Source organism: Oncorhynchus masou, chromosome 24 (assembly GCF_036934945.1).
Source record: "Oncorhynchus masou masou isolate Uvic2021 chromosome 24, UVic_Omas_1.1, whole genome shotgun sequence".
NCBI classification, from domain to species: Eukaryota; Metazoa; Chordata; class Actinopteri; order Salmoniformes; family Salmonidae; genus Oncorhynchus; species Oncorhynchus masou.
This window is the reverse complement of record NC_088235.1, coordinates 105,656,061-105,675,688: the sequence shown is the minus strand read 5'-3', so window position 1 is coordinate 105,675,688 and position 19,628 is coordinate 105,656,061. Positions and strand designations below refer to the sequence as shown.

The 19,628-nt window shown below is 49.9% G+C and overlaps 1 protein-coding gene across 1 annotated transcript in view; it reads left to right on the top strand.

Moving 5' to 3' along the window:
- Positions 1-19,628, top strand: part of LOC135513190 (microtubule-associated serine/threonine-protein kinase 2-like) — a 316,935-nt gene that overhangs the window by 286,007 nt on the left and 11,300 nt on the right. Inside the window, exons 13-24 of the mRNA XM_064935986.1 lie at positions 3,863-3,964; positions 5,933-6,234; positions 7,991-8,199; positions 9,156-9,294; positions 9,893-10,025; positions 12,178-12,343; positions 12,492-12,593; positions 13,703-13,825; positions 13,992-14,101; positions 14,186-14,340; positions 14,489-14,811; positions 15,139-15,342. Of these exons, the coding sequence (XP_064792058.1) occupies positions 3,863-3,964; positions 5,933-6,234; positions 7,991-8,199; positions 9,156-9,294; positions 9,893-10,025; positions 12,178-12,343; positions 12,492-12,593; positions 13,703-13,825; positions 13,992-14,101; positions 14,186-14,340; positions 14,489-14,811; positions 15,139-15,342 (2,068 nt within the window). The remainder of the gene's footprint in view (positions 1-3,862; positions 3,965-5,932; positions 6,235-7,990; positions 8,200-9,155; positions 9,295-9,892; positions 10,026-12,177; positions 12,344-12,491; positions 12,594-13,702; positions 13,826-13,991; positions 14,102-14,185; positions 14,341-14,488; positions 14,812-15,138; positions 15,343-19,628) is intronic.

Below are 19,628 nucleotides of genomic sequence, written 5' to 3'. Positions count from 1 at the left end.
TCCCTCTCTCTCTCTCTCCATCCCTCTCTCTCTCTCTCCATCCCTCCCTCTCTCTCTCCATCCCTCCCTCTCTTTCTCCATCTCTCCCTCTCTCTCTCCATCTCTCCCTCTCTCTCCCTCTCTCCATCCCTCCCTCTCTCTCTCCATCCCTCCCTCGCTCTCTCCATCCCTCCCTCTCTCTCTCCATCCCTCCCTCTCTCCATCCCTCCCTCTCTCTCTCCATCCCTCCCTCTCTCTCTCCATCCCTCCCTCTCTCCATCCCTCTCTCTCTCTCTCCATCCCTCCCTCTCTCTCTCCATCCCTCCCTCTCTCTCTCCATCCCTACCTCTCTTTCTCCATCTCTCCCTCTCTCTCTCCCTCTCTCCATCCCTCTCTCTCTCTCTCCATCCCTCCCTCTCTCTCTCCATCCCTCCCTCTCTCTCTCCATCTCTCTCTCCATCCCTCCCTCCCTCTCTCTCTCTCCATCCCTCCCTCTCTCTCTCCATCCCTCCCTCTCTCTCTCTCCATCCCTCTCTCTCATCCCTCTCTTTCTCTCTCCATCCCTCCCTCTCTCTCTCCATCCCTCCCTCTCTCCATCCCTCTCCCTCTCCCTCTCTCTCTCCATCCCTCCCTCTCTCTCCATCCCTCCCTCTCTCTCTCTCCATCCCTCCCTCTCTCTCTCCCCATCCATCCCTCTCTCTCTCCATCCCTCCCTCTCTCTCTCCATCCCTGTCTCTCTCTCTCCATCCCTCTCTCTCTCCATCCCTCTCTCTCTCTCTCATCCCTCTCTCTCTCCATCCCTCTCCCTCTCCATCCCTCTCTCTCCATCCCTCCCTCTCTCTCCACCCATCCCTCCCTCTCTCCCTCTCCATCCCTCTCTCTCCATCCCTCCCTCTCTCTCCACCCATCCCTCCCTCTCTCTCTCTCCATCCCTCTCTCTCTCCATCCCTCCATCCCTCTCTCTCCATCCCTCCATCCCTCTCTCTCTCCATCCCTCTCTCTCTCTCTCTCTCCATCCATCCCTCCCCCTTTCTCCATCCCTCCCTCCCTCTCTCTCCATCCCTCCCTCTCTCTCCATCCCTCCCTCCCTCTCTCTCCATCCATCCCTCTCTCTCTCCATCCCTCTCTCTCTCTCTCTCTCCATCCCTCCCTCTCTCTCTCTCCATCCCTCCCTCTCTCTCACTCCATCCCTCCCTCTCTCTTTCTGTTCATATGAGTCACAGCCCCCACCCACACCTGCCTCCAATATGTTAGTCACAAGATGGGTTGGTGATGTCTGTGTTAGGGTTTCAGGGACATTCCATGGTGTGTGATGTCAGTGATATCTCCATTAGCTCTGTTACAGAGCTGGGGGGCTCGCAGTGGCCTCGTACCGCCCACCCCAGTCGAAGGTGGGGTGTGTGTCTCCCTCTCCTCTCCCTGATTCTAATTTCACACCCCAGCAGTCAGCGAGGGTGACAGATGACTCTCCCAGACACCCAGGAGGAGGGGTGCACTGAGAGTGAGAGAGCGAGACGGGGGGGGGAGGATGAAGCCATAGAAGGAGGGGTCTGCAGGGAGTTTTCCTATCTTGGATTGGCTGTTTAAACCATCCCGCGTTAGGGCTGATGCCTGTTGAAATGTGGCTAGTGTGTGAGAGCGCAGCAGTATTAACCCTACGACAACCACACTCTGGAGAACGGAACAGAGAAAATGTTGTAGCAGAACAAGAGAGAACAGAGAGAATGTTGTAGCAGAACAAGAGAGAACAGAGAGAATCTTGTAGCAGAACAAGAGAACAGAGAGAAGGAGTGCGAGGATGACATCACCTCCAGGGCACTAATTGGGCGACAGGGTTGGGGAGCAGAGCGGAGCGCGGCAGGTGGCGGCGATATAAACGTGCCGTGGAGAAGATGAGGCATTGAACAGGTACCCGGAGAGGAGGGATCTGGAAAGCCAACATCCCGTTGGCTTTCCTGTTGTTTCATTCTCTGGACAATGTCTGGCGTGTCATGGCAGAGGAGGCTAGAGGAAGAGGAGGTGCTGCTACATGTTCTGGAACAGAGGAGGCTAGAGGAAGAGGAGGTGTTGCAACATGTTCTGGAACAGAGGAGGCTAGAGGAAGAGGAGGTGCTGCTACATGTTCTGGAACAGAGGAGGCTAGAGGAAGAGGAGGTGCTGCAACATGTTCTGGAACAGAGGAGCTGCAGAAGAGAGTGGAGCACACTCACATGGGATCACAACTCTTTTCCAGTTGAGTCTCGGGTCTTGTCTCCTGTCTGTTTGCAGTTGGGGGGGTGATGTTTGGATTGAGGTCAGGGTGCTGGTCTTTGCTGGATCATCGTGGTTTGTTACAGGTATATCTGTGAGGGACAGGTATGGGATTGTGGGAGTTTATGTTTATTAAGTAACCAACGGTGATGTATACGTTAACTTTTTTGGCTTGAAAGGAGCACATACCTGTGGAAGTATTGTGTCTTACTATGATGATTCAGTGTATGATATTTGACACCGTACATTTAACGCTCTCTCTCTCTTGCAGTCAGTGAGGTTGTGTTGTCAGCCAGTGGTGGCCATCAGTGCTCTTCTTCATTTTCTTTTCCCTCTCTGTCTGTCTGTCCTGTCAGAGTTCCAGGCCACTACTGTAACCCTCCTCTAGCCATCCGTTCCACCCCACATAGGGACACCATTAAAAACCTCACAGGAGACCACCTCATCCACCTTAACCTTTACCCCAGGCCTCAGTGACCTGTCACTATAGCAACCCCCACCTCTGGCCCCATGGGGGACCCAGGGTAACCTCAGCTCAGCACTGTCCATCGGTGTCATAGGTAGTCCTGTGGCAGGCTGTCCATCGCTCACATTTACAGCATCTTACAGGCAGTTTAGAAGACACACAAATACAGAGACACTGTTCTCACCCACACACAACCACACACACGTAGACGTAGACTGTCTCTCACACACACACACACAGTGTGGTTAATTAGCGGCTGTAAACATGAATGACAGTCCCACTGCTGCCCCATTATTCACCGATCACTCGTCTATACTGGTAGGAGATCAGCCTCTCCCTCCATTCCTCCCTCCACCTCCAGCACTTTGCCGCTTTCATTACCTTCATCAATTATTCATGGGTAGAAAGGAGCCCCTGGGGCCTCTGCTGCCTGCCTGGTCTGCCTGTCTAGCTACCTGCCTAAAAAAAGGGTCCCCAAAAAGTAATTGGTAATGGTAATTGGGCCATGATTAGGCCTACTACAGGTTTAGATAGCTGGTCGCTAGACTAACTTCTCCAATCTAAAACATGTTAGCTGGCGTGGCTAATTGACTGACATAACAAAAGAGAAACTGTTAATGCACAACCACATGTAGAGATTGCACCTTGTGTATTCTACTGTAGCTCAACAGTAAGTTGAGACCCTGACTGAGGGGTGGGGGGCCGCCAGTTGCCCATGCCTGGTGTAAACTATCAAATCAAACTTTATTTGTCACATGCGCCAAATACAACAAGTGTAAACCTTACCGTGAAATGCACTGTTGGTTAAATCCTTAACCACCGTACTGTTCAAGAAAGAGTTAAGAAAATATTGACTAAATAAACTAAAGTAAAAAATTATACAAAGTAACACAATAAAATAACAATAACGAGGCTATAAACAGGGGGTACCGGTACCGAGTCAGTGTGTGGGGGTACAGGCTAGTTGAGGTAACTTGTACATGGAGGCAGGGGTGAAGTGACTATGCATAGATAATAAACAGCGAGTAGCAGCAGTGTACAAAACAAATGATAGTTATTGGTCTACACACTATCTTCTCTATCTTCTACCCTCTCCAGGTAGTACTGATGGTTCATACCACCGGTGTGCTCCTCTTACTCTGCTGTCCTCTCTGGGTTCATGTCTAGGCTCACGAGCGCTCGGAGAGTGTGGAGGTTACCTTCGTCACCCAGCTGGTGAGGAAGCTGATGATGGTCATCGCTCGTCCTGCACGCCTGTTAGAATGTCTGGTAAGAGGAACATGACGGGGAAAAATCTGAGATGTTTACCAACAATGTTTCCTTCAAATGAATGAACATCTTCATCCTAAGTGCTGAGGAAGATACATGATGAGTGTCTATCAGGGTTTACCGCTGTGAATAATGACTCGTTTTCAAATCATTTTCTTATTTTTTTTATAAATTGCTTCCGGTTTGCAAGCCAGTCATTTTCCTCTCATAGTTAATAAGCCATCTAGTCACTCAGCAAGGGAAATTAAAGAGATGTACTCCTTATTGTGTTGTAACTCAAGCATGACACTGCATTTACTGTCTTCAGAGACAGATGCAGCTCACATGAAACAGCCTAAAACAGCCTACAATGTATCACCCATAAGGGCTTCCATCCATCCTGTCTCCCAGCTCCTTCTCTCCAACAGCCCCAGCACGCTGCTGCTCTCTGCCCAGCCGGGGAGAGGGGAGTGGGGCTCGAGACGGTGCTTCATCATCCCCCCTCCTGCTTCATGGCTAAGCAGTTGGAACCTTCCCTCCACCTCATCCCTCTCTCTGGAGATGGGAGGAAGGGAATGAGAGAGAGGGAGGAAGGGAATGAGAGAGAGGGAGGAAGGGAATGAGAGAGAGGGAGGAAGGGAATGAGAGAGAGGGAGGAAGGGAATGAGAGAGAGGGAGGAAGGGAATGAGAGAGAGGGAGGGGGGGAATGAGAGAGAGGGAGGGAGGGAATGAGAGAGGGGGGAGGGAATGAGAGAGAGAGGGAGGGAATGAGAGAGAGGGAGGGAATGAGAGGGAGGGGGGAGGGAATGAGAGGGAGGGAGGGAATGAGAGGGAGGGAGGGAATGAGAGGGAGGGAGGGAGGGAGGGAATGAGAGGGAGGGAGGGACTGAGAGAGGGGGGAGGGAATGAGAGAGAGAGGGAGGGAATGAGAGAGAGAGGGAGGGAATGAGAGAGAGGGAGGGAATGAGAGAGAGGGAGGGAATGAGAGAGAGGGAGGGAATGAGAGGGAGGGAGGGAGGGAATGAGAGGGAGGGAGCGAGGGAGGGAATGAGAGGGAGGGAGGGAGGGAATGAGAGAGAGGGAGGGAGGGAATGAGAGAGAGGGAGGAAGGGAATGAGAGAGAGGGAGGAAGGGAATGAGAGAGAGGGGGGGGAATGAGAGAGAGGGAGGAAGGGAATGAGAGAGAGGGAGCAAGGGAATGAGAGGGAGGTAGAGAATTGGAGGGAGGGAGGGAATGAGAGAGAGGGAGGAAGGGAATGAGAGGGAGGGAGGCTGCCCCAGTGCTCACGTCTGTGTTTTTGACTAATCACATGCAGCCAATGATATGACAACACACAAGATGGGTTTTTACAAATGGATGCACACACAGCTTGAAGAGAGGTGGTGGGGTGAAGGAGGGTAGACTGGGGTGAAGGAGGGTAGACTGGGGTGGAAGGAGGGTAGACTGGGGTGAAGGAGGGTAGACTGGGTTGAAGGAGGGTAGACTGGGGTGAAGGAGGGTAGACTGGGGTGGAAGGAGGGTAGACTGGGGTGGAAGGAGGGTAGACTGGGGTGAAGGAGGGTAGACTGGGGTGGAAGGAGGGTAGACTGGGGTGGAAGGAGGGTAGACTGGGGTGGAAGGAGGGTAGACTGGGGGGGTGGGGGAGTAGATTGGGATGGTGGGGGGTAGACTGGGGTGGTGGGGGGGTAGACTGGGGTTGTGGCGGGTGGGCGGGTAGAGAGTCTCTATGTCTTTGTCAGAGGACAAGGAAACAAAGGATTGTTCACCTACTATACGGTGTCCATTGTTGTGTATTATTTTGTAATCCATGACCTCTTTTTCATGTGTTCAGGTTTCCCCTCAGGTTGAGCCACTGCAAACACACACATTCCAACCTCTAATGCATTGGCTGATTTTAACACACTCTTCTCTACCTCCCCCTTCCTTTTCTCTCCCTCACCCACATTCTACCCACTCCTCCCCTTCACTCTACCCCCCTGGTCTGCAGGAGTTTGACCCAGAGGAGTTCTACCATCTTTTGGAGGCAGCAGAGGGCCATGCCAAGGAGGGCCAGGGTATCAAGTCAGACATCCCCCGCTACATCATCAGCCAGCTGGGTCTCACCAGAGATCCTCTGGAGGAGATGGCCCAGCTGAGCAGCTACGACAGTGGGAACCCAGACACACCAGAGACCGACGACGCTGTGGATAGTCGAGGGGCCACCGTACCTGTTGTAGCTCCCCCTAAAACCAAAGCCCCACGGGAGGAGGACTTTGAGAACATCAAGCTCATCAGCAACGGGGCCTATGGGTAAGACATAGAGAGAGAGAGAGCAACAGACCGAGAGACAGACTTGTACCGTTATCAGACCGTAGATTAACCCCACCGGTGTGTGTGTCCCACGGGACAGTTGAGCTAACGTAGGCTAATGTGATTAGCATGATGTTGGAAATAACTACAACATTTCCCAAGACATAGACATATCTGATATGGGCAGAAAGCTTACATTCTTGTTAATCTAACTGCACTGTCCAATTTACAGTAGCTATTAGAGTGAACTAATACCATGCTATTGTTTGAGGAGAGTGCACAATTATGAGCTTGGATGTATTAATAAACCAATTAGGCACATTTTGGCAGTCTTGATACAACATTTTGAACAGATATGCATTGGTTCATTGGATCAGTCTAACACTTTGCACATACACTGCTGCCATCTAGTGGCCAAAATCTAAATTGTGCCTGGGCTGGAATAATACATTTTGGCCTTTCTCTTGCATTTCAAAGATGATGGTACAAAAGAACGCATGCTTTTTCTTTATCTTTTACCAGATCTAATGTGTTATATTCTCCTACATTAATTTCACACTTCCACAAACTTCAAAGTGTTTCCTTTTAAATGGTATCAATAATATTCATATCCTGAGCTACAGGCAGTTAAATGTGGGTCCTGAGCTACAGGCAGTTAGATTTGGTTCCTGAGCTACAGGCAGTTATATTTGGTTCCTGAGCTACAGGTAGTTAGATTTGGTTCCTGAGCTACAGGCAGTTAGATTTGGGTCCTGAGCTACAGGCAGTTAGATTTGGGTCCTGAGCTACAGGCAGTTAAATGTGGGTCCTGAGCTACAGGCAGTTAGATTTGGGTCCTGAGCTACAGGCACTTAGATTTGGTTCCTGAGCTACAGGTAGTTAGATTTGGTTCCTGAGCTACAGGCAGTTAGATTTGGTTCCTGAGCTACAGGTAGTTAGATTTGGTTCCTGAGCTACAGGCAGTTAGATTTGGTTCCTGAGCTAAAGGCAGTTAGATTTGGGTCCTGAGCTACAGGCAGTTAGATTTGGTTCCTGAGCTACAGGCAGTTAGATTTGGTTCCTGAGCTAAAGGCAGTTAGATTTGGTTCCTGAGCTACAGGCAGTTAGATTTGGGTCCTGAGCTACAGGCAGTTAGATTTGGTTCCTGAGCTACAGGCAGTTAGATTTGGGTCCTGAGCTACAGGCAGTTAGATTTGGGTCCCCATGAGACTGAAGCTTCCCCATGGTTTTGTTACCCCATGAGACTGAAGCTTCCCCATGGTTTTGTTACCCCATGAGACTGAAGCTTCCCCATGGTTTTGTTACCCCATGAGACTGAAGCTTCCCCATGGTTTTGTTACCCCATGAGACTGAAGCTTCCCCATGGTTTTGTTACCCCATGAGACTGAAGCTTCCCCATGGTTTTGTTACCCCATGAGACTGAAGCTTCCCCATGGTTTTGTTACCCCATGAGACTGAAGCTTCCCCATGGTTTTGTTACCCCATGAGACTGAAGCTTCCCCATGGTTTTGTTACCCCATGAGACTGAAGCTTCCCCATGGTTTTGTTACCCCATGAGACTGAAGCTTCCCCATGGTTTTGTTACCCCATGAGACTGAAGCTTCCCCATGGTTTTGTTACCCCATGACAGTGATGATAACGGCCACAAAATGTCTAACATTGTTGGCTGTCATTTGATTATTTCTTTCTCGCTCTCTCTCTATCTCCCCCCACTCTCTCCCCCCGGCCTTCCCCTTCCATCGATCTCTCTCTGCAGTGCTGTGTTTCTAGTGCGCCACAAGGAGACCCGTCAGCGTTTTGCCATGAAGAAGATCAACAAGCAGAACCTCATCCTGAGGAACCAGATCCAACAGGCCTTCGTAGAGAGAGACATCCTGACCTTCGCTGAGAACCCCTTCGTGGTCTCAATGTTCTGCTCCTTCGAGACACGCAGACACCTCTGTATGGTCATGGAGTATGTGGAGGGTAAGGGCTGATCATACACACAAAGCTCATTTACACACACACACACACACACACACACACACACACACACACAACAGACACCTCTGTATGGTCATGGAGTATGTAGAAGGTGACTGCTATACACACGGTTCAGAAACATCACGGGTAGCCAACCTGCTCCTGGAGAGCTACTGGTTGTGCAGGCTTTTGCTCCAAACCAGTTGTAACACACCTGATCCAGCTAATCAAGGTCCTGATGAGCAGTTAATTAGTAGAATCGGAAAGGGGCATCCTTCTTCATTTCTTACTGTATACGCACACTGACAGTTTCTTCCCACTCCATGTTTGTGGCTGGGGGTGTATACTGACTGTCTACCCTGACTAGGAAGTGAATGGGGGTGTATACTGACTGTCTACCCTGACTAGGAAGTGAATGGGGGTGTATACTGACTGTCTACCCTGACTAGGATGTGAATGGGGGTGTATACTGACTGTCTACCCTGACTAGGAAGTGAATGGGGGTGTATACTGACTGTCTACCCTGACTAGGATGTGAATGGGGGTGTATACTGACTGTCTCTACCCTGACTAGGATGTGAATGGGGGTGTATACTGACTGTCTCTACCCTGACTAGGATGTGAATGGGGGTGTATACTGACTGTCTCTACCCTGACTAGGATGTGAATGGGGGTGTTTACTGACTGTCTCTACCCTGACTAGGAAGTGAATGGGGGTGTATACTGACTGTCTCTACCCTGACTAGGAAGTGAATGGGGGTGTATACTGACTGTCTCTACCCTGACTAGGATGTGAATGGGGGTGTATACTGACTGTCTCTACCCTGACTAGGATGTGAATGGGGGTGTTTACTGACTGTCTCTACCCTGACTAGGATGTGAATGGGGGTGTTTACTGACTGTCTACCCTGACTAGGATGTGAATGGGGGTGTATACTGACTGTCTCTACCCTGACTAGGTGGTGACTGTGCCACCCTGCTGAAGAACATCGGAGCGCTGCCCGTGGACATGGCACGCATGTACTTTGCTGAGACTGTACTGGCACTGGAGTACCTCCACAACTATGGCATCGTACACAGGGACCTGAAACCTGACAAGTAAGACACACACACTGTCCTCTAGTCTAGAAGCTTTAACTGTGGCCTTCCGAGTGGCGCAGCGGTCAGAGATACTGCATCGTTGTGCCTGAGGCGTCACTACAGACCCGGGTATCGTCCCGGGCTGTATCACAGCCGGCCGCGACCGGGAGACCCATGAGGTGGCGCACAATTCGCTGGAAGGTTTGGCCGGCCGGGGATGTCCTTGCTCCGTCGCACTCTAGCGACTCCTGTGGCGGGCTGGGCGCAGTGCACGCTGACATTGTCGCCAGTTGTTCGGTGTTTCCTCCGGCACATTGGAGCGGTTGGCTTTCGGGTTAAGCGAGCAGTGTGTCAAGAAGCAGTGCGGCTTGGCAGGGTTGTATGGCTCTCGACCTTCACCTCTCCCGAGTCCGGACGCGTGTTGCAGCGATGGGACAACACTGTAACTACCAATTGGATATCACGAAATTGGGGAGAAAAATACAAACATTTATTAAGAAAGATGTACCTGTTAAACGACTTTTCATTTATCATTAATACTTCTTCAATAATTCACAACCTATATGCTTTATTCACTCATGATGCTAACATCATATCTCTCTCCCCCTTCCTGCAGTCTTCTGATCACGTCGATGGGCCACATAAAGCTGACAGACTTTGGGCTGTCTAAGATCGGTCTGATGAGCCTCACCACCAACCTGTATGAAGGACACATAGAGAAAGATACCAGGGAGTTCCTGGATAAACAGGTACAGAGAGAGAGAGAGAGACACCTCTGGCCAGGTGCAGACTGGGACCAAAAATCAGATAAGGCATTTCTAACACACCGGCCCATTTCATTTCCTAGAGGCCCCCACACTGGGCCATTTCATTTCCTAGAGGCCCCCACACCGGCCCATTTCATTTCCTAGAGGCCCCCACACTGGGCCATTTCATTTCCTAGAGGCCCCCACACCGGCCCATTTCATTTCCTAGAGGCCCCCACACCGGCCCATTTCATTTCCTAGAGGCCCCCACACCGGCCCATTTCATTTCCTAGAGGCCCCCACACCGGCCCATTTCATTTCCTAGAGGCCCCCACACCGGCCCATTTCATTTCCTAGAGGCCCCCACACCGGCCCATTTCATTTCCTAGAGGCCCCCACACTGGGCCATTTCATTTCCTAGAGGCCCCCACACCGGGCCATTTCATTTCCTAGAGGCCCCACACTGGGCCATTTCATTTCCTAGAGGCCCCCACACTGGGCCATTTCATTTCCTAGAGGCCCCCACACCGGCCCATTTCATTTCCTAGAGGCCCCCACACCGGCCCATTTCATTTCCTAGAGGCCCCCACACTGGGCCATTTCATTTCCTAGAGGCCCCCACACCGGCCCATTTCATTTCCTAGAGGCCCCCACACTGGGCCATTTCATTTCCTAGAGGCCCCCACACCGGCCCATTTCATTTCCTAGAGGCCCCCACACTGGGCCATTTCATTTCCTAGAGGCCCCCACACCGGCCCATTTCATTTCCTAGAGGCCCCCACACTGGGCCATTTCATTTCCTAGAGGCCCCCACACTGGGCCATTTCATTTCCTAGAGGCCCCCACACCGGCCCATTTCATTTCCTAGAGGCCCCCACACTGGGCCATTTCATTTCCTAGAGGCCCCCACACCGGCCCATTTCATTTCCTAGAGGCCCTCACACCGGCCCATTTCATTTCCTAGAGGCCCCCACACTGGGCCATTTCATTTCCTAGAGGCCCCCACACTGGGCCATTTCATTTCCTAGAGGCCCCCACACCGGCCCATTTCATTTCCTAGAGGCCCCCACACCGGGCCATTTCATTTCCTAGAGGCCCCCACACCGGCCCATTTCATTTCCTAGAGGCCCCCACACTGGCCCATTTCATTTCCTAGAGGCCCCCACACTGGGCCATTTCATTTCCTAGAGGCCCCCACACCGGCCCATTTCATTTCCTAGAGGCCCCCACACTGGGCCATTTCATTTCCTAGAGGCCCCCACACCGGCCCATTTCATTTCCTAGAGGCCCCCACACCGGCCCATTTCATTTCCTAGAGGCCCCCACACCGGCCCATTTCATTTCCTAGGAGGCCCCCACACCGGCCCATTTCATTTCCTAGAGGCCCCCACACCGGCCCATTTCATTTCCTAGAGGCCCCCACACCGGCCCATTTCATTTCCTAGAGGCCCCCACACTGGGCCATTTCATTTCCTAGAGGCCCCCACACTGGGCCATTTCATTTCCTAGAGGCCCCCACACTGGGCCATTTCATTTCCTAGAGGCCCCCACACTGGGCCATTTCATTTCCTAGAGGCCCCCACACTGGGCCATTTCATTTCCTAGAGGCCCCCACACCGGCCCATTTCATTTCCTAGAGGCCCTCACACCGGGCCATTTCATTTCCTAGAGGCCCCCACACTGGGCCATTTCATTTCCTAGAGGCCCCCACACTGGGCCATTTCATTTCCTAGAGGCCCCCACACCGGCCCATTTCATTTCCTAGAGGCCCCCACACTGGGCCATTTCATTTCCTAGAGGCCCCCACACTGGGCCATTATTTTTCTTTGAGGAACCCATTATTTGACACATAACAGATTAAAAAAATATATAATAATTACACAGGCCCACTAGGCTCAAAATGTACCAGCCCATCTAGCATTTGCCCGAAATTCCAGCTGACCAGTCCGCCCCTGCCTCTGGCGCCCAACACATAACACCCAAACTCTGTCTCTGATCACGCTTCCCTTATCTATAACAGTGTCTATGACAGAAGTGTATGTCAACAGGTATGAGACAAAAGGACTAAGGGAATGCAACATTGTACTGTATGTGACAGTTGCCATGTATTTCTCCCTGCCTATACTTGACCCTTCCCCTCTGTGTGTACGACCAGGTGTGTGGTACACCAGAGTACATCGCCCCAGAGGTGATCCTCAGACAGGGCTATGGGAAGCCAGTAGACTGGTGGGCTATGGGGGTCATCCTCTACGAATTCCTGGTGGGCTGTGCCCCTTTCTTTGGAGACACACCTGAGGAGCTCTTTGGACAGGTCATCAGTGGTGAGTGTCACAGAGAACAGAAGCACACAGGAGTCTGCATGCTTAACAGACAAAAAAAAAGGGCAGGGAGAAGTATTGCTTTGTTTTGAAAAAGTTTGTGGAGAAATCCGTCTGACCACAACGTCTGCTCTCCGTCCTCTATTTGTAGATGAGATCATATGGCCAGAGGAGGAGGAGGCTCTTCCTAACGATGCCCAGGACCTCATCTCTAAACTCCTCAGACAGAACCCTCTGGAGAGGCTGGGCACAGGTGATGGATTAGAAACATGTTATTTGACAAGCATAACTCATAGAAACAAGTACACAACCTGCATGTCTCACATTACACAGTGTCAAATTGTCATATTAGTCTTTATCAGTCTGTCTGTGTTGTAGGCAGTGGTCTCCTTGTCATTCCTTCAGTCTCTGTGTTGTATGCAGTGGTCTCCTTGTCATTCCTTCAGTCTCTGTGTTGTAGGCAGTGGTCTCCTTGTCATTCCTTCAGTCTCTGTGTTGTAGGCAGTGGTCTCCTTGTCATTCCTTCAGTCTCTGTGTTGTAGGCAGTGGTCTCCTTGTCATTCCTTCAGTCTCTGTGTTGTAGGCAGTGGTCTCCTTGTCATTCCTTCAGTCTCTGTGTTGTAGGCAGTGGTCTCCTTGTCATTCCTTCAGTCTCTGTGTTGTAGGCAGTGGTCTCCTTGTCATTCCTTCAGTCTCTGTGTTGTAGGCAGTGGTCTCCTTGTCATTCCTTCAGTCTCTGTTTTGTAGGCAGTGGTCTCCTTGTCATTCCTTCAGTCTCTGTGTTGTAGGCAGTGGTCTCCTTGTCATTCCTTCAGTCTCTGTGTTGTAGGCAGTGGTCTCCTTGTCATTCCTTCAGTCTCTGTGTTGTATGCAGTGGTCTCCTTGTCATTCCTTCAGTCTCTGTGTTGTAGGCAGTGGTCTCCTTGTCATTCCTTCAGTCTCTGTGTTGTAGGCAGTGGTCTCCTTGTCATTCCTTCAGTCCCTGTGTTGTAGGCAGTGGTCTCCTTGTCATTCCTTCAGTCTCTGTGTTGTAGGCAGTGGTCTCCTTGTCATTCCTTCAGTCTCTGTGTTGTAGGCAGTGGTCTCCTTGTCATTCCTTCAGTCTCTGTGTTGTAGGCAGTGGTCTCCTTGTCATTCCTTCAGTCCCTGTGTTGTAGGCAGTGGTCTCCTTGTCATTCCTTCAGTCTCTGTGTGGTAGGCAGTGGTCTCCTTGTCATTCCTTCAGTCTCTGTGTTGTAGGCAGTGGTCTCCTTGTCATTCCTTCAGTCTCTGTGTTGTAGGCAGTGGTCTCCTTGTCATTCCTTCAGTCTCTGTGTGGTAGGCAGTGGTCTCCTTGTCATTAATTCAGTCTCTGTGTTGTAGGCAGTGCATTTGAGGTGAAGCAGCATCGGTTCTTCTATAATCTGGACTGGAACACTCTGCTGAGACAGAAGGCAGAGTTCATCCCTCAGTTAGAGTCAGAGGACGACACCAGCTACTTTGACAGTAAGTCTCACCTACTGTCCATTATATAAATGTACCTAGAGCAACACCCTGAGTCTTTTCTACTAGTCCTTTACTTAGAATAATAGAACAGAGCTCCTGAAAGTGAGTTAGTGGACAGTCCGGTCCAGTAGTCTTGTGTAATGCTACTCTCTCTCTCTCCCTCCAGCCCGTTCAGACAGGTACCACCACTTGGACTCTGAAGATGAAGACGACACCAACGATGACGAACACGTAGAGATACGTCAGTTTTCCTCCTGCTCGCCCCGATTCAGCAAGGTTAACAACACACACACACACACACACACACACAATGTAATCACTCCATGTGCTACATCATTTTCAATCAAACTGTGTGTTTAGGTGTACAGCAGTATGGAGCGTCTATCCCTCCATGAGGAGAAGAGGACCCCCCCGCCCACCAAGCGTAGCCTCAGTGAGGAGGGAGGAGAACGCATTGACAGCCTCAGTAGTCTCAAGTCCAGAGACCGCAACTGGCTGGTGGGGTCACCTGAGATGTGAGTATGGGGGGTTCTTCTGAGGACACCAAAGCCTCATTTACTGATAGTCTATGCTAATTATTTAAGTCTTCTACTAAATGAGCTGTCTGTCCCTTCCATTACCAACAACAGAACTGTAACCTCCCTGTGTGCCTCCCTCCCTCAGCCTGCGTAAGCGTCTGTCTGTCTCAGAGTCGTCCCACACCGAGAGCGACTCCAGCCCTCCCCTGACGGTGCGAAGACGCTGCTGCTCCGCCATCATCGAGATGCCGCGCTTCGCCATCTCCTCAGAGGAGGAAGCAGGGGTGGCCCCCAGCTATAGGAGCCCCAGTCTGCTCAGCCAGACCCCCGGTGGAGTCAGGGGCCCCCGCAGCGAGGACTTGCCCCTCTCCATCCCTGAGCTTCCCGTGGAGAGAGAGCTGAAACTGGATGAGTCCCCCACAACACCAGACTCTACAGCCAGCCAGCTCAGCAAAGCCACACTCACACGTCAGTACAATTTAATACAACTTTATTGTCCATATGTTACAGAAAACAACAGAAACTGGTGGAACATATACTATATGCATGTACTGTGTGTCTGCTTTCATTCCATTCACATGACAAAATGCCTTACAGTATGTTCCTGGTACTGGATCCTCTGCCTTTCTCTCTGTTTCTCTCTCTCTCTCTCTCTGTTTCTCTCTCTCTCTCTCTCTCTCTCTCTCTCTCTCTCTCTCTCTCTCTCTCTCTCTCTCTCTCTCTCTCTCTCTCTCTCTCTCTCTCTCTCTCTCTCTCTCTCTCTCTCTCTCTCTCTCTCTCTCTCTCTCTCCATAGCGGGCAGTTCAGGAGATGTGTGGGAGCGTGGTTCAGGGGCAGACAGCTCTCCCTCTACCCCTAAGGCCATCAGTGACCTGGCAGCTAGGAGGGCCCGTCACAGACTGTTGTCTGGAGACACAGACAGACACGCCCAGTCCAGACCACTCAACAAGGTCATCAAATCAGCCTCCGCTACCACTCTCTCACTCATGATTCCTGCTGGTACGTCTGAGGTTTTAACAGCCAGGAATGTGTTATTTGTGCGCTTCTGTCTTTGTGTATTGAGATCTGCTGTGTGTCTGTATCTGTCTGTGTCTGTTTGTGTCTCTGTCTGTCTATGGACTATGTATATATGTGTCTATCTATGTGTCTGTCTGGACTGTCTGTCTCTGTCTGTCTGTGGACTGTATGTATGTGTCTGTCTGTCTGTCTGTCTGTACGTACAGCGGGGCAAAAAAGTATTTAGTCAGCCACCAATTGTCTGTCTGTCTGTCTGTCTGTCTGTCTGTCTGTATGTATGTATGTATGTATGTACGTACAGCGGGGCAAAAAAGTATTTAGTCAGCCACCAATTGTGCAAGTTGTATGTATGTATGTATGTATGTACGTACGTACAGCGGGGCAAAAAAGTATTTAGTCAGCCACCAATTGTGCAAGTTCTCCCACTTAAAAAGATGAGAAAGGCCTGTAATTTTGATCACAGGTCCACTTCAACTATGACAGACAAAATTAGGGGGGGAAATCCAGAAAATCACATTGTAGAATTTTTAATGAATTTATTTGCAAATGATGGTGGAAAATAAGTATTTGGTCACCTACAAACAAGCAAGATTTCTGGCTCTCACAGACCTGTAACTTCTTCTTTAAGAGGCTCCTCTGTCCTCCACTCGTTACCTGTATTAATGGCACCTGTTTGATCTTGTTATCAGTATAAAAGACACCTGTCCACAACCTCAAACAGTCACACTCCAAACTCCACTATGGCCAAGACCAACGAGCTGTCAAAGGACATCAGAAACAAAATTGTAGACCTGCACCGGGCTGGGAAGACTGAATCTGCAATAGGTAAGCAGCTTGGTTTGAAGAAATCAACTGTAGGAGCAATTATTAGGAAATGGAAGACATACAAGACCACTGATAATCTCCCTCTATCTGGGGCTCCACGCAAGATCTCACACCAGAACCACACAGGGGGACCTAGTGAATGACCTGCAGAGAGCTGGGACCAAAGTAACAAAGCCTACCATCAGTAACACACTACGCCGCCAGGCCGCCAGGGACTCAAATCCTGCAGTGCCAGACGTGTCCCCCTGCTTAAGCCAGTACATGTCCAGGCCCGTCTGAAGTTTGCTAGAGAGCATTTGGATGATCCAGAAGAAGATTGGGAGAATGTCATATGGTCAGATGAAACCAAAATATAACTTTTTGGTAAAAACTCAACTCGTCGTGTTTGGAGGACAAAGAATGCTGAGTTGCATTCAAAGATCACCATACCTACTATGAAGCATGGGGGTGGAAACATCATGCTTTGGGGCTGTTTTTCTGCAAAGGGACCAGGACGACTGATCCGTGTAAAGGAAAGAATGAATGGGGCCATGTATCGTGAGATTTTGAGTGAAAATCTCCTTCCATCAGCAAGGGCATTGAAGATGAAACGTGGCTGTGTGATCCCAAACACACCCCCCGGGCAACGAAGGAGTGGCTTCATAAGAAGCATTTCAAGGTCCTGGAGTGTCCTAGCCAGTCTCCAGACCTCAACCCCATAGAAAATCTTTGGAGGGAGTTGAAAGTCCGTGTTGCCCAGCAACAGCCCCAAAACATCACTGCTCTAGAGGAGATCTGCATGGAGGAATGGGCCAAAATACCAGCAACAGTGTGTGAAAATCTTGTGAAGACTTACAGAAAACATTTGACCTCTGTCATTGCCAACAAAGGGTAAATAACAAAGTATTGAGATAAACTTTTGTTATTGACCAAATACTTATTTTCCACCATAATTTGCAAATAAATTCTTAACAAATCCTACAATGTGATTTTCTGGATTATTTTTTCTAATTTTGTCATAGTCATAGTTGAAGTGTACCTATGATGAAAATTATAGGCCTCTCTCATCTTTTTAAGTGGGAGAACTTGCACAATTGGTGGCTGACTAAATACTTTTTTTGCCCCACTGTATATGTCTGTCTGTCGGTATGTATGTATGTATGGCATGTATGTGTCTGTCTGTATGTATGTATGTCTGTCGGTATGTATGTTTGTGTCTGTATGCGTCTGTATGTATGTATGTGTCTGTCTGTATGTATGTGTCTGTCTGTATGTATGTGTCTGTCTGTATGTATGTGTCTGTCTGTCTGTATGTATGTGTCTGTCTGTATGTATGTATGTATGTCGTAAATATACGTACACCTTAGCCACGTACATTTAAACTCAGTTTATCACAATTCCTGACATTTAATCAAATCAAATCAAATCAAATCAAATTTATTTATATAGCCCTTCGTACATCAGCTGATATCTCAAAGTGCTGTACAGAAACCCAGCCTAAAACCCCAAACAGCAAGCAATGCAGGTGTAGAAGCACGGTGGCTAGGAAAAACTCCCTAGAAAAGCCAAAACCTAGGAAGAAACCTAGAGAGGAACCAGGCTATGTGGGGTGGCCAGTCCTCTTCTGGCTGTGCCGGGTAGAGATTATAACAGAACATGGCCAAGATGTTCAAATGTTCATAAATGACCAGCATGGTCGAATAATAATAAGGCAGAACAGTTGAAACTGGAGCAGCAGCACGGCCAGGTGGACTGGGGACAGCAAGGAGTCATCATGTCAAGTAGTCCTGGGGCATGGTCCTAGGGCCGCGGTTCAGTTGAAACTGGAGCAGCAGCACGGCCAGGTGGACTGGGGACAGCAAGGAGTCATCATGTCAGGTAGTCCTGGGGCATGGTCCTAGGGCTCAGGTCCTCCGAGAGAGAGAAGGAGAGAATTAGAGAACGCACACTTAGATTCACACAGGACACCGAATTGGACAGGAGAAGTACTCCAGATATAACAAACTGACCCCAGCCCCCCGACACATAAACTACTGCAGCATAAATACTGAAGGCTGAGACAGGAGGGGTCAGGAGACACTGTGGCCCCACCCGAGGACACCCCCGGACAGGGCCAAACAGGAAGGATATAACCCCACCCACTATGCCAAAGCACAGCCCCCACACCACTGGAGGGATATCTTCAACCACCAACTTACCATCCTGAGACAAAGCTGAGTATAGCCCGCAAAGATCTCCGCCACGGCACAACCCAAGGGGGGCGCCAACCCAGACAGGATGACCACATCAGTGAATCAACCCACTCAGGTGACGCACCCCCTCAGGGACGGCATGAGAGAGCCCCAGCAAGCCAGTGACTCAGCCCCTGTAATAGGGTTAGAGGCAGAGAATCCCAGTGGAAAGAGGGGAACCGGCCAGGCAGAGACAGCAAGGGTGGTTCGTTGCTCCAGAGCCTTTCCGTTCACCTTCCCACTCCTGGGCCAGACTACACTCAATCATATGACCCACTGAAGAGATGAGTCTTCAGTAAAGACTTAAAGGTTGAGACCGAGTTTGCGTCTCTGACATGGGTAGGCAGACCGTTCCATAAAAATGGAGCTCTATAGGAGAAAGCCCTGCCTCCAGCTGTTTGCTTAGAAATTCTAGGGACAATTAGGAGGCCTGCGTCTTGTGACCGTAGCGTACGTGTAGGTATGTACGGCAGGACCAAATCAGAGAGATAGGTAGGAGCAAGCCCATGCAATGCTTTGTAGGTTAGCAGTAAAACCTTGAAATCAGCCCTTGCTTTGACAGGAAGCCAGTGTAGGGAGGCTAGCACTCCCTGTTTTAGGTCAGTTAGGATCACCACTTTATTTTAAGAATGTGAAATGTCAGAATAATAGCAGAGAGAATGATTTATTTCAGCTTTTATTTCTTTCGTCACATTCCCAGTGTGTCAGAAGTTTACATGCACTCAACTAGTATTTGGTAGCAAATACTAATTTGTTTAATATGGGTCAAACGTTTCAGGTAGCCTTCCACAAGCTTCCCACAATAAGTTGGGTGAATTTTGGCCCATTCCTCCTGACAGAGCTGGTGTAACTGAGTCAGGTTTGTAGGCCTCCTTGCTCACACACGCTTTTTCAGTTCTTCCTACAAATTTTCAATGGGATTGAGGTCAGGGCTTTGTGATGGCCACTGCAATACCTTGACTTTGTTGTCCTTAAGACATTTTGTCACAACTCTGGAAGTATGCTTGGGGTCATTGTCCATTTGGAAGACCCATTTGCGACCAAGCTTTAACTTCTTGACTGATGTCTTGAGATGTTGCTTCAATATATCCACATAATTTTCCTCCCTCATTATGCCATCTATTTTGTGAAGTGAACCAGTCCCTCCTGCAGCAAAGCACCCCCACAACATGATGCTGCCACCCCCGTGCTTCACGGTTAGGATGGCGTTCTTTGTCTTGCAAGCCTCCCCAT